The 15,803-nt window shown below is 33.7% G+C and overlaps 1 protein-coding gene across 1 annotated transcript in view; it reads left to right on the top strand.

Moving 5' to 3' along the window:
- LOC129802802 (protein slit) overlaps positions 1-15,803 on the top strand; it is a 133,215-nt gene that overhangs the window by 96,901 nt on the left and 20,511 nt on the right. The window contains exon 3 of the mRNA XM_055848903.1: positions 14,760-15,645. Within this exon, the coding sequence (XP_055704878.1) occupies positions 14,872-15,645 (774 nt within the window). The 5' untranslated portion in view covers positions 14,760-14,871. The remainder of the gene's footprint in view (positions 1-14,759; positions 15,646-15,803) is intronic.

The following is a 15,803-nucleotide window of genomic DNA, read 5'->3' as shown; positions in this document are numbered from 1 at the left end:
ATTCAATAAAAAATCATATTTACTGTTAAAATAATAATTTTTGGGTATTTTACTAATTGGTAGAAAAATTTTCCAATAAGGATTGTGTGTAATAATGCATGTTTAAAATTCAACCGTTGATTGGTAATATTGGAATGATTGTAATATAAATTTTTATCGTTTATTACTCAAACTCTACAGGGAATGCAATGCAATATTACAATAACAATGTTTAATATGATTAATAAAAATGTAATTAACTACTACAGTTTATTATATGAAATTTATCAAGTTCTTTTTATGAATTTGCATTGTTGGAGTTGAACTTATACTTAAATTAGCTTTTCATTCCCTATAATTTTTAATTTTTTTTAATTCTTTCTTAACGTGTAAATCTGTTAAACCGTAAATTGATAAGTCCAGATTTATTAAAGAAATACGGGAAAAATATGAAGTGTACGAAGCCAAAGTATGTGCAAAGTCTGAAAGCCTTGCCTTATCTTTATTAGTACAAACGATCAGTGAAAATAGTTATCGATCTTTGGCTGTGAGGTTCGCAGTAGAAAGTCCGCAGTAACCGCATTCTTAGAATATAAAGTGAAATTTGTATTGAATTTACCAAGGAGATCGTAACTTTAGACAAGGGCCTCTCGACATAAAGTCTCATTAAAATATTTTTAGACCTATTTCAAAATAAAAAAAAAAGATTTTTATCAGAATTCCGAAATTTCGAAAAGTCTAGAATCAGTTTTAACCGTTTTAACTGATGTTGAACTGTCAATTGATAAACAAACCTACAAGACCACCTTATCTACGGTGCAGTGGTTTATAAATTCGTTTATTTCAGTTATGAAAAATCGGACTTAAGACTGAAGAGCTTAGCGCAAGTGTGCCAAATTCCGGCCAGCTTGCAATTCCGGACACCTTTTTTGTTCCTCGAATTTCAAAAAAAAAAGTTACTGTTTACAATTATCCCAGGTTTACTACTGCTACAGTTTCCCCTAAAATTCAAGAATTAATCGCTTTTATTGAAACCTCTTAAACCTTCTTAAGTTTATAAATACATTTTCCGCTTTACTTTAGAGAGCAACAAGAGGTGTTAAAATGACGAAATAACATGGTTAAACTGGCTGTTAGTGCTTGAAATTAAATAAATTTTCGGTAGATACCAGTATATAGGGGTTTGTATTTATATCCCTTCTAAAAAAGCGTAAATCTTAATTCATTTATGTCTCCACAGGACGTGAGAGCTTTTGTCTCATCCTAAATGATTTTTTGCCATGTCTTTCCTTGCGGTGTGTTTATTGTCTTGGACGTGAAAGTCGTTATATGTTTCCAAGGATGTTCCAACATGTGTGTATGTTTCTGTCACATTCTCTTTACGTTCTTCCTCGCAGTATCTTGGGCCCTAGTCCTCACCCTCAAGACTTCCTTGGTCCGTGTTTGCTGAGGCAAACTGAGCTGTAAATATCACTAAAAGCTGGAAATAGTTTCCATAAATTTCCACCACAATTGTATACATCATTTTGATGGTTTGGGTTGGAGGAAAATGCGATACTGAGGGAGTTGTCTTCTGAATGTCTGTGACGGCTTTGGAATTCGTGCTGATGACTCTGGACACGTAGATACATCCAAAAGGGAAGCAAATTGGGAGATATGGGGAAGATGATACCACTCCCAATATTCCTGTTTTTACATCTTCCAACAAACTATTTTATACGCACGCATAGATTTCAAATCAACCACAAATCGACTTCAATGCCACTCAATAGAAGGTTGATCTCGTGAACTTTTAGGGTGGTGACTTCAATCAAGAGTGTACCCCATATCCTCTGGACAATCCTTTCCTGCACAAGGCAATGTCCAGAGAAGCGGAAGATTCAAACAACTGGAAGCTTTCAATTTTCATGTCACCAACTCAAATTGCCATACTATTCTACTCTCTCTCTCTTTTGCAAAATCCATCCTCCATCAGGAAAAACTTCAATCCAATCCTCCATTCTCCACATGCACAATTTTATTTTTCACCACATTTTTTTTGCAATGGAAATATAAACCATTCCACACAAAAAATTCAGTTAAGAATAACATTTATGGAATTTTCGTGAATATATATTTTAGTAGTATTTTTTCTGCATTCATTCAACAATAAACATTTATGTTCAATTCACTATTCCAAGATCAATATTTATTTTGCAGTGCTACACAGAGATTTTCATTTCTATTGAAAATTGAAAGGGCTATATAGACCATAATTTAATATTCGTGCAAAATAAAGCACATTGAATTATTTATATGATTTACTCAGGGACATTTTAATTTTCAATAGACAAGCAAAAATATGTCTGATGAGAAATAAATATATGAATTGGAAATTCCAAATTCAGCCAGTAAAAATAATAATTGCACGTAATCAATAATTTGGTGGTGAAACAAAAATTTCGGAATGGAACCTCCGATTTCCATAAATTCTTTTCCGGACGAAAGACAATTACACGACTTTGGATACTTTGCAATATCCTCTAAAAAATGTGTCCACCTTTTGAGTGCTCTAACTCAAAGAGAGAACAGTTAAAATCCACTTTTTTAAACTCGTAACCATCCTAGAGAACAAACGGCAAGAGATATCGACTTTCGGTCTTCGATGACTCCCCCATTAGTAAACATTATTTCCAGACTTTTTCCTTTTCCTCCACTCCCACGGCCATCCCCTAAAAAACAATGTTTTTTGTTTATTTCGAAATTCACTCTAGAATTTTTTTAATTTTCATGGTGAATATTTCGTCCTTAGACCGGAGACAAAATTCCGCCAAAATTCCAAAAGGGCCTAAATCCCGAAAGCCAAAATCCCGAAGGCCAAAATCCCAAATGTTAAAAATCCTGAAAAGGATGAAGGATAATGTGTAGAATAATTTATTAAGACACAGAAAATTTCCCTTTACCTCCAACAAGCACGGGTGTAGTGTATGGGAGTACCTATGACACTTTTATGAATTTGGGATTCTGGCTTTCTAGATTTTGACCCATTCGGGATTTTGGCTTTCGGGATCTTGGCGTTCGGGATTTTGGCTCTTAAGATTTTGACTTTCAGGATTTTGACCGGGACCCCTTAGACACCTATGTTTGAAAAACATTTCAATATTGAATTTTCGAAGGTCAAAATTAAACCACATTGAATTTCGTGACTGATTTACATTAATTAGGATTTTTTGAAAGGCCTTGAAATTTCCAACCCGGAAACATCGGTTTCAATCGGCAATGAATCGATAAAATACACGAAAATGGTATACATTTCTCGAATTAAATTTTATTTGTCCGTATGATTGTTACTCATGCTAAAACAAGAATCGAGATTCTGAATAGTCAAAAACAATTTTTTTCCCCAAATTATATACATATTTTCTTTGGGTGCCCAGACCAAAGTCTCAAAATATGCAAAAGAATTAAGTAAGAAGAGGAAACTGGGGCACCACCGAACGTGGGGCAGCACCGAACACTGATTTTTATTTCTAAACTGCTTAGACTATGACGACTGTTTCTTTATTGGGCAAGCATCCCTATGAATCCATACAGGTCTCGTTCTCTGAAGTGGAATATCTAATTGAAAAATCGCAGTGTTTGGTGCTACCCCGTGTTCAGTTGTGCCCCAGTTCTTCACTTATTTGTGTCTATCGCCAGGTTCACGACTTGTCTCCTCACTCAGTTCGTATTTTCAAAAGAATTGAGAAACTTTTGAAGAGACTAAAAGAAAACTCAGGCTTGGATATTTTTAATACATTTATTAAAAGAAATTAAAACATGTTAAGTCTATGTAAATTGATCTAAATATTAGTATCTAAGTATCTACGTTTACCGCCGACTTTATAACTGATCCCTCCGAAAAAACGGTAGAAAGCTAGATTCATTGATTTTCTACATGTAATCTGAATGACCAACCAAGTTTCTAGGTTTTCCAATAAAAAAATGATTAGGGTAAGTGTGCCAAATTTCGGCATAGTTGCATGCAAGCGCCAAGGTTTCAAGTTTTAAATGCTAAATATATTATTAATACAAATTGAATATTTTTATTACTTCTTCTTAAGGAGTCTTGCTTGGAACCTTGTAGACAGTTTATCGTCTTTCTTTACTCTAAAATCATTCTTAATACATTTTAAAATAAATAAAAATGTTGACATAACTTTGGTGCCTTATTTCGGCCACCTTTACTCTCATAGTTCTTTGCACATTGGGAATTCTTCAAATGTCATTTTCACGCCATCTTGTTAGTCGAAGCTACATTTTTTGTTATTCTTTTGCATTGTATAATCTCTAGAGTACGTAAAATCTAAAAATTCATGGAAATTCTAGGAACAAAAAAGATGGCCGGAATTGCAAACTGGCCGGAATTTGGCACATTTACCCTACATGTTTGCTCTTTTCTCTTCATCTTCAAAATCTGAAAACATATTCCTCGCGCATAATAGCGTGTTTTTCATGAATACTCTATCTGATGATAATTCCGCGAATAGAGATAAATATGAATATTTAATCTGGAAGCATTGAGAATAGGAAATTAGGCAAAAAGCAGCAATTCAATTAATTCTGTCTGGAAGATTGAGAAAATAATTTTAATCTCTCCTATGTTTTTTCATTGCATTAATTTCAGACCGGCAAATACGAAAGGGAGGCAAATTAATGCAAATTTAGCCATTGAAAACTCTCCCAAGAATTCATCCCTCGGGGGAATATTTTTTTTAGGTTGGATGACTCTTTGCATTTCTGACTTGATTTGGCTTTTTTTGCTTGGTCTCCGATTTGAATGCATTTCATACTAAAAGACTTCATCTCGAGAAGATTGGCACATGGAATGAGAAAATTGATGGGACGGTAGAGATATTTTCACCTGACGCATTATTCATGGGGTATTCAGGAGTAATCCAATTAATAAAACTTCAGTGTCTATTTAGCAAATATACAAAAGTATCGCGAAACATGGGAGATTTATGTGTGACGGAGGTATTATTAAAATGTTTTGGGACTATATGGTATACGAAGGAGCGATTTTGTCCCTCTGCCAGTGGCTCATTATCATATCAAGCCTCATTTGGGGCGGCAATAAACATTATTCTGTGTATTCTAGCACGAAGGCAAATTAATACAGCCCAGTTGGTAATTGGCAGCCAAAAATTCTTGTTTACTCTAAGGATTCTCTTCCGCATCATCCATCTGGGGTGCGGACTTCTTTTTTTTTTCTTGTTCTTCCATTTTCCCGAAGTGGCAGCCAAATGAATTGAAGAGGCAAGTGTGCGGAAAATTGCATAGAATTTTAATGAAGTGATACAAATACAATGCCTTTTGTCTCATCCACTTTCTTGCACAACAAATTACTTCAATTTAGCATTTGTGGGAAAAAGACACTCCAATATACCATGAAATTTTCTCTATATACACAAGACGATGTCTTGAGCTGGAAAATCGATGCTAAAGACTTTGGGAGTATTTTATGAATTTTCCAGAGTATCTTGTGTGTTGGTGGACTAGAGAATGGCTTTTGTCCCACATTCTGGATCATCTCACAGCCAACACTTTAGACAGAGTCTCTTTCCCCCCAAAAATCTCTCAATATTCGTACCCCAGCTGGCACTATTTGGCTTCTCTCCTCACCCAAAAATCCCCACAAGAAATGCCCACATTCCCATCCTCATACGGAAGTTTGTCTCATTCATGAATTTCCACCCTCACATTCATGCTAAAACACATTGTAATTTGTTTCACACGAGCTTTTTTCCCTGGACCATCCGGAGGGATAAAAAAAATGTGGGCCACAAGAACATACAGGACATAAATTGAGCTCGGTGACATTCAACACCCACTTCCAAGGGATGTGGAAAAAAAAGCATAGAGATTGTCACGCGAATGTGAAAAGCTCCATGAACAAGAATCACTTTCCATTGAATGTTTAATCCCTCAACTACGGAAATTGCAGAGGCAATAATTTTTCAGTCAGCAGATGAGTTCCCATGCGGTCGAATTGGACATGTTAAGCTTTTTTCTTCTATATAAAATCCTTGTTGAAAATGTTGTTTAAAAAAACAGCCAGACGTTCTTGAAAATAGTGATATTTGGTGCTACATCTACATTAATCTTTAGAATATAGAGAAAGTGGGGTACTTCAAGCTTCAAGCAGGGCTATAATCATATACAACTATACGACTTTTTCGCATATTTCTAAAGGAAACTGTACTTTAACGTAATGTAATTTATACAGACAAAACAATTGTGGATCTCAATTAAATTATGACAAGGACCAGCTTCTAAATATGCGAAGGACTGTAAAAAACCTTGAAAGCTACTTATTGAATGCAAACGTCAAAAGGAAATTGTATCAAATATCGGACAGCTTGCAATATCGGACCCTAAATGAAATATTGGACGGTTGACTTTCTTAAGGACAAGGCGTACGATTAGTAATATAAAGCAATGATTAACTGAAATATTTCAATGAACACTATAGGGGAGACTGGGGCAAAAAGTCACAAAACGGATATTTTATTTTTTTACAAAGTACTCGAACGTCCCAGAAATTTCTAATTAGCGCAGTTTTATAGGAAATTTACCACTCTACAACTTTGTGAAAGTAATTTTCCTCTATTTTGTAAGGAAATACGTTTATCGAGCCAATTTCTAAAAGGTAATTTTGTGACCATTCTCAAAAATGCTAGGGCAAATAGTACCAGACATTGGGTATTATTATATTTTGATTCGCTTCATTACGGGCTTCCGTAAATTTGAAAAAATACCTAGAGGACATATTTTCATAGAAAATTTATTCATCTACACCTTTATAAAACACCGTTCTCTACGAGAAAAGTGAGAAAACGAGAAAAGCGCTTTTCAAGCTATTTTAGAAAAAACACACAAAAGACTGCAAATCGTTTGACCAATGCAAACAACAAGCGGCGAGACATGATAATGACGTTTCTTTTCGCCGTGAGGCATCAGAAATTGTTTCGCTTTTTGTTACGTTTTGCTCTATACCTTTTGTTACTTTTTACCCCAAGTGGCCATTTTTAATAAAAGGATTTCTGGAGAAAAGAACTTTTGTGAAATTCTAAAATAGATAGCGGATTCGTATTCAAAAAATCCAAATTATTTAGGAAATATCCACCTGTGCATCAATTTAATAAAATAAGTAGGTAATAATTGATATCTCTTGTAAGGAAAATATTTCAAAAACAGGCTTAAAAATTTCGATATTTTTTATTTTCTAAATTCCTTGTTCGAATTCTAAGAAACTTACAACATTGAAGAAGGTCTATGGAGGCTATCTATAGAAAAACATTTGAGTCGCTATCTTTTTTATCTTGGAAGATATTGAATTTTGAATTTTTCGATTTGTGACTTTTTTTCCCAGTCTCCCCTACTAAAAATGGAGTAATAAAAAATTTTAATTTTGTACTAAAAATACTATACTTCAAAATATTAACTCTTATACCCAACATATCCGAATTTTGACATAACTCTCCTGAATATTTTCCGCCATAAAATCTCAGAGAAATGTAAAAACCCTCTATTGACAGAAAAATCATTTAAAAGATTTACCAATAAGAAAGTAAAACGGTTTAATGTTCTATCATCAAAGAAGTTAGTTTAAGGAGGTTACCCTAAATATAACGTCAAAAGAAATTGATATTTTTTTATTCTTTTATATTTAAAAATATAACTATCAAAGAATATGCCAAAAAATATAAGCCGATTAGAAGTATTTTCGAAGATACAGAGGCGAAAGCACGAAGTGTCGTATAAAATTGCAAGCGGAGTATTCCAAAAAATCCTTTCCATTTCACTTCTCATTTTTACAATTTTGTCAAATTGGCGAAAAAGATAGCAAAAAAACTTTTAAACCGATTTAAATTAATTAACCTTTATTCTTTTCAAAATTAAATTCTCTTCTATTTCAACCTAAATGGTTTTTGGTTTTTTTTTATGTTTCACAACATAGAAAATTTGCCCCTAAATTGCTTTTCTTTGCAAGAACTCCCGAAAAAAGTTTTAAATTTACGATTCCCTTCGAGTTTTGTTAGTTTAATTATGTAATTCAGTTTTGAAAATTTATTTTTTTTTTAGATTTTATTCTAGACTTAGGAACTCGAACGGCAAATGACCCTCCAATTAGATAGTGCTACAACGAAGTGCCCCAATAAACTATTCATTAGTCCAACATTTTGTAACATTATTTTCGAAAAAAAAATTTAAAAAACTCTAAATATGTATTAAGACATATCGAAAATTTCGAGAAACTTGGCCATTTTTTTATCTTTCAAAAAAAAAAAACATCATGAGAAAGAGTTTTTTTTGGCCTCCTAATTCGGGGAATCCCCTTAAGGAGTCGGCCTTGTTATGACATTAAAGTGCTATCTTTTCTGCCATATAGAAAATCAATCAATTGAACAAAATTTCAGATAAATATTAATTTATAAAATTAATCCAATTTGTGTTGTAAAATGCCTTTGTTAGAGAATTGGAGAAGGAAATGCTTCTTAGGTATGCACTAGGGTAAATGTCCTAATTCAAAACCATTTCCAGACGCTTTAACTTTGACAGAAGATTCAACACATTAAGTTTATATTTTTTTCTGAAGAGAATTACATAAATTTGCTCCTTGACTCTTCCGGAATGTTACTATTTAGTGAAAATTCTTTAGATATAATTTGAAAACTTCTTAAATACAAGAAAAATACGCGAGCGTAAAATGCTTCTATTGGAAACAAATGGATCCAAATAGAGACAAGGGAAAGTTTCTAATTTGAGACAAACGGTGTAACTGAAACCGCGACGAAAGGCTTCCAAAACCTTGTTGAGTTGCTCTTGAGTGCAGGATTTGTTCTTATTCCTTGTCCTCTCTCCTTTTCCATCTAAAACAATAAGAAAATCTCTCCAAAAAAATCAAATTTCCGGGGTTTCCTATTGAAGCATTTACAGACACTTCTTTTCTCCCTCTTGGTTTCTGTCACAATTATTTGGTTATTTTGAAAACGACCAGGGCTAAGGAAAGCGTCATGACAAGAACTAACACAAAAAATATTCGACTATGCAGAAGCGGCAGCAGTACACGATACTTTTATCTTCTTCTTTTTGTTGGTCCTTATTGGTTCTTAAAACGATTGTTTTAGAACACAGTGAGGACTGGGGAAAATAGTCGTGACAGGAATCAACACAGAAACAGTCGATAATGCAGAAGCACTTGAAAAAAAACCTTTCTTTTTTGACGAAATAGGTAATTATTTCATTTGAAAAAGTCACGTACCGTTAACAATAAAAGTTAGCACTTAATTTAACGAAAAAATAGCCAGAAATATGACATAAATGTTAAACGAAATGAATAACAGTCACCTCATTGTATTTTTCATTAGAAAACATGGTCGGTCGATGAAAAATTCGATGGTGAAATGGTACACTTTTAATTTTTGTAAGAAATTAACAAATTAAAATTTGTGAATATGAATGGATTTTCACTCTATTTGGAGCAAAATTAACTAAATAATGAAACTGTGGTGTAAAAAATATAATTTAGTACTTTATTTATCATGAAAACAATGACGTTTCCATTTGGAGTAGCGAGAAATCTCCATTTGGAGCAGGTTTTGAATTAGCTTAATTTACCCTATGCATAGAAAATTATTCAAGAAAAAAGTCGAAATATAATATAAAAGATGTAAATTCGGATAAATTATAGAGTGTAAGGAAGGGGGTGGGATATTTAATGTAAAATGTCTTAAAATTGTTTGATAATTCTCATGGAGAAAGGGTGCAGACTTTTTTTCTAGAAATTGTGAAAGAATGCTAGAAGCTTTTTATCAAATTTCATTTTGCTAAAAAATTTTACAGTGCTACATTCTCAAGGTATTGGCTTGGAAATTAACGATCTTAACAAAAAAAATTGAATTGAATAATCTCAATTATATAAATATTTCAATATTGCAATTTTTGACAAAGTATCATATGGCATATCTGTTAGAAAAAATATTATTCAATATTTTGATTACAATAGCTATATATTCCCTTTCAATTGTCTGATAGATAACATAGTATAATTCTTGCATTTTTAACCTAACCGCTGCACTTGCATATGGTTTGAATCTCTTTGCAATTTGCACAATGAAACTTCCTGCATTGCAGCCCTTGATAGTTTCTAGCTGAATTCTATAAAATTAATTACTCCCTTTTAATTGCATTCTCTAAACATTAAATACTCCATCGTCCAGCTTAAACTGCACCCTCGGCCCCCATGGGGTTAAATTGAAAATTGAGCTTGGTTTTTTTGTTGTTATTCAATCCGATTGTTTTGAGGCCAGGCGGAAATATTGGGAAAAAAGTGATTAATTCTTTCTCGTTGAGCTTTTTCCCCCCAACCACAACTGTTTTTCTCTTTTGTGTACTAAATGCAATTTAAAATGTGAATTTCTATTTACATTGGTTGGAAAAAAATGCGAGCTTTTGTAAAGCACACATATTGTTTCGTTTTTCAGCCAAATACTTTTATTCCTGTGATAAAACAAAAACATTTTTTTTCCATAAATATTCATGATGGTGAATCTGTTTGATTTCTTTAAAATAAACTTTTGAGAAAATATGACTTTTCAACAGATTATTGTTCCTTTTTTGCAAATAATTGGATAGATTAATAAGAGCTTTTTGTCTTTACGCCACGTGAGTTCAAAGAAGTACCTTTGTTCTTCTTTATCTGCAGAATTTGGACTTAAAATCAATATGAAAACAATCATCCTTCCTATTTAGTATATAGTTCCTATTGTTTTACCTTCCATTGAGATTCACTCATGCAAGAAAAGCGAGAAATTCAGCAAACTAAGCGAAAATCTCAGTGAAAAGTTGCCACAAAAGAATTTTCAACTATTTTCATTACTAAGAATATTCTTTTAACCCCAGACCAACCTCCAAGCGAGCGAGAAGAAAATTACTTGCACGGAAAACGTGCATAAAATAGAAAACACTTCTTTAGTAAAAAAGAAAACATCCAATGGTGAAAGCACTATAAGCTGCAAAAGTGGGGAAAAAAAGCTCAGATCTCGAAGAGATATATAAAAAGAATGTTTTAAACTTTCGAGATGAAATTAAAATGTTGACAGTTTAACGATGCTCAAACAGAAAAGCTATCCTCATCATCCAAAGTGGTTTGTGTGTGAAGGGGTATTTAGGTTTTAGGCTGACAAAGAGTGGTCAATTTGCACTGGGAGCTTTTGTGAGATCATGGGGGCTTTTTCTGGGGCTCACAGGCGCCCAGTCTCACATAAATTAAGTGCAATGGGTTGACGCAAATGGGCGACTTGGCAGCAAATACACTCGACTTTCTGTGGTTCGTGCTTCGTTGAACTTTTGCCATCCTCCCCTGGTTAGAGCTTTTCACACAGGACATGCTGAGAGACACGCTCGATGCCCAAGTAAATGATGTTGATGGTGGCTCTATGGCAAAAAGAAATCCTCCAAATGCACTCTGTCAGTGAATTTATTTGATCCAGAGTTTGCACTCAGCGAAATCTTAATGTTGGGAATAAGCTTTTAACTGCGCACTGAGAGACAGATTTAAAAAGCGATAAGCTTTGAAATAAGTGTTATTGTCACACATGTTTGGGTCTTGATAATAGACTTAAAACTCTATATTAAATATTTTATTTTTAAATGCCGTATGCTGATGTAGAACATACTGGAGTAATGTTAGACTTTAGAATAATTTCTTTTGTGTACGTGTTAAAGTCTAACACGTGTTATATGTCAGAGTTTAATAAAATCTATATTAAACTCCAGATACTGTCATTCAAACTGTAGAAAAAAGAACACTGAGAAAAAACGGGGGTGCGATTAACTTTTTTTCCTCATAACTTTAACACTTTTTAGGTGTAAAAATATATCAACATTTTTTAATGTTAGTTTTACACCCCTTTTAGGGTAAAATTAACATGAAAAAGGGTAACTTTAACCCCCAATACTCCAAAAAAGGGTAATATTTACACCGATTTTGGATCAATACTGCAGGGTAAAATTAACATTTCCGGAATGTTATTTTAACTTTTTCGGATTTCTCTCAGTGAAGGAACAATGTGGATATGACTTTCTAAATATACGCGGAGTCTTTTCTGTCGGCCTGTCCTCACAAACTGAAAGCCAGACAATTATAGATAGTCACTTGAGGTCTTCGAAGAATTTTAAACAACAATTTGACACAGGCATACCATTCTGGATTTTCTCGAAAAAGCTGTAATCCATTAAACCAATTATTTATTTATTTATGCACAGACAAATATATTTTTTCAAGTAGTTGGTAAATATGTTTGTGAATTCCTACTGGGAAGTTTAAAATGTTCGTAAATCATATAACCCACAAAAGATTTCGTGAAAATTTACATTTTTGACAACCATTGTTTGTAACACGAACACTTGACGAGTATTTTCTGTTCTTTCACAAACATTTTATAAACATAAATTTGTTAGTAAATGTTCACACTGAGAGAAATCCAAAAAGTTAAAATAACATTCCGGGAATGTTTATTTTACCCTGCAGTATTGATCCGAAATCGGTGTAAATATTATGCTTTTTAGGTTTATTAGGGGTTAAAGTTACCCTTTTTCATGTTAATTTTACCCTTAAAAAAGATGTAAAATAAACATTAAAAAATGTTGATATATTTTTACACCTAAAAAGTGTTAAAGTTATGAGGAAAAAAAAGTTAATCGGACCTCCGTTTTTTCTCAGTGCATGAACACATAAAGAATGTTCGCAAAATTTGGTCACGTGTTCGTAAAATTCTGACAGACAAACAAAAATTTACGAACGTTTGTAAAAAAAAAAGACAAAAAATGCTTGTCAAGTAATCGGGTTACGAACTTTTATGAACTTTCTTGTGGGTTATACGATTTACGAGCATTTTGTAAGGCTCTGGTGGTAAATCACAAACATTTACCAAAAATATTACCAAATTATTCTTTTCTATGAATGCTAATCACTTTTATCCGTTACTTCTATCGGTTTTACATAGTCCATCCGTTTGTGGAGCATATTTATCAAATGAATTAAATATGTAAATATGAGCTGATTTGAAGAGTCCAAAATCTCAGACAAAAACTCTGAAAATCCCAAAACTTTATATACCGATTTTTTTCATTAATTAAGCGAAACCTTTTTTTGTATACTTTTGTCTCTAAACTCGTAGTAGTTTACGCCATAAAGCTCTCTAAATACATTTTAAATTTTTAGATAAATCTTGATTTTTAAACACTTGCATTTTATTTTGCAATTAAAAAATGGTTACATCGTAATTTTAGTGAAATATCAGACTTAAAATTTACGCCTTAAAGCTCTCTAAATACATTTTAAATTTTAAGATAAATCTTGATTTTTAAACAATTTCATTTCATTTTGCAATTAAAAACGGTTTCATCGTAATTTTAGTGAAATAAATCTAAAAGTTGACTAGAGTGAAAGGAACACCTATTGACACCAGGGGCATGACGTTTCCTATGTTTCCCGTATGTTTCTAGCGTGCCGAAAAAAACTTTGGAGTTTATTCGGTGTTTTCTGTCATTGTGGAATGAATTAGCAAAAAATACAAATACGAAATAAAAGCCAATTTAATATGGAATGGGCAACCGAAAATCCCAAATTGGCAACGTACGTAGTTTCGGAGATATCTCGTGAAATGTGTACGAAAAATGGGAAAAATTTACACTAAAACTGGTCGCATTTTTCTGAGCTAATGTCACCCCCTGATTGACACTTTAAGAACACGTGTCAGGACTTACTGAGACCCCACTCTGTACCAATTGGAATACGAAATTTGAACACCTATCCTTATCAGAAAACGTAGACTAAGGAAAAAAACATCATATTATTTACATTTTATTAGATACTTTAAGTAAATTTTAAGATTTTGACAAAAGTGTCAATAGGGGTTCCCTAATGGGGTCGAAGAGGTGTTCCTTCGACCCTATTTGTACTGTTTTTTTTTCATATTTATTATTTTTGTTATAAGCTATTGAAAAATTTTTGTAATATTCCTAATTATCTATACTCTTTATAAAGTGAAGAACGCGTATCGTGTCAAGGTTACAATGATTGTTAAGTTTAGTGTAAACTCAATCCTTATTTCGTGTTGCTCGTATTATTCACTTATTAACCACAAATCTAAATTAAAAAATTGCTAATAAATGAAAAATTACAAACTACTCCTTTAGAACTATTTATTATTTTAACACAATTTGTATTATTAAGTGCCTGAGCTTACCTCTTCTAAAAAAAAAGCTCTAATGGGAAAAAGGTATTAAAAATCCAGGATCAACATAAATTTCTCAAAGTGCAATGCATCTCTGAGTCAGTGCTTTATGCACAAAGCCAATGGAGTTTAGAGTCAAAGTGAGGGTAAATTTTTCATCTCACCCCTCAGTCCCCAGTCGAAAGGTCCTCTCCTACAGAAAGTGCAGAAAAAGACGGACAAAAGCTGAGCTTTTTTTTCAGGCACGTTTTTTCCCCATTTTTCCACAGAACGTTTGGATGTCAGGTCAAGCGTATGTTTGTGTTTTATTGAGAAAGACAAGTAGTAAAGGTAAAAGCCCAGGGGATAAAAAGTAGCATAGGATTAAGCACACAATTTTCTCTAATATCACCCCATCTAAATAGAAATCCCCCAACTCGACTGTGACAATTTTGCGCTCTAATAAAATTCACCTCCTAATTACCACTCTTTGCGATTTTCTCTGACCTTTTTTTTTTGGTCTCATTCTCTCTGCAGAGATGTGGAAAGCTTCCGTGATCACGAAACATTTCACCAGCTGTTGAACATCGTTGGATTGTCGTGGAGGATTTGATAGAGCTTTTGAGGATACTTTTTGACTGCTTCAACAATGACAAACATGAAAATCCCCCTGAGACTCTTAAGCTTCATTCTCTTCCTGCAATCCGGGATGGCTTTCTGTCCCTCCAAGTGCACCTGCGACGGTGACAAAAATCTACGGGCATCCTGTATTGGAGCTGGACTTGAAGTTGTGCCAATTCAACTAAATCCTGACGTTAAGTCTATCAATCTGGCAATGAATCTCATCACAAGTGTGCATTACACATTGTCCTTCTACACAAGACTAGAAGCCCTAGATCTCTCACAAAATCGAATAGAGTCACTAGGTGGGAAGAATTTTGAGTATCAGAATGATCTTCGGGAGTTGGACTTGAGTCGAAATCTTGTGTCAACATTGGGCAAGGATGCCTTTAGAGGCCTCAAGCGTCTCAGAGCGCTAAATTTGAGTGATAACTTCATCGAGGGCATTCACAGTGGAGCCATGGTGGATCTTATCTCACTGGTAGAGCTCGATCTTACCAATAATCGGATTATCAGCTTCGAAGATACAACATTCCGGTCATTAGGAGCCTTGGAAGTGCTGATACTGGAAAACAATCAACTCTTAGAGGTGCCCACAAGTAACCTAGTCTATTGCCATCAACTCAGACGGCTCGATCTTACCCGGAATTTCGTAGAATCCGTCCGCAATGAAAGCTTCATGGGCCTGAGACACCTCACAGATCTCGAACTAGACGAAAATGTCATCAAAGATGTGGACGTGGATGCTTTCTCGGGACTAGTAGCCCTAACCTGGTTAGATTTTGCTGATAACAACCTCACGGTGAGTTAAAGAGAAATTTAATATGGCAATTTTTACAATTTTCTATTAGCAATGCATTACTTAATAGCCAGTCATCAACAACCCACAAAAAGTCCTCTATAATGGATCAACTAAAATAACATCATCAAGTTGCGCAATCAAATATGCAAATAAAACGA

The sequence above is a fragment of the Phlebotomus papatasi genome, chromosome 2, assembly GCF_024763615.1.
Source record: "Phlebotomus papatasi isolate M1 chromosome 2, Ppap_2.1, whole genome shotgun sequence".
In the NCBI taxonomy this organism is placed as follows: domain Eukaryota; kingdom Metazoa; phylum Arthropoda; class Insecta; order Diptera; family Psychodidae; genus Phlebotomus; species Phlebotomus papatasi.
The sequence above is the reverse complement of the archived record's forward strand: the minus strand, read 5'-3'. Positions and strand labels throughout refer to the sequence as shown.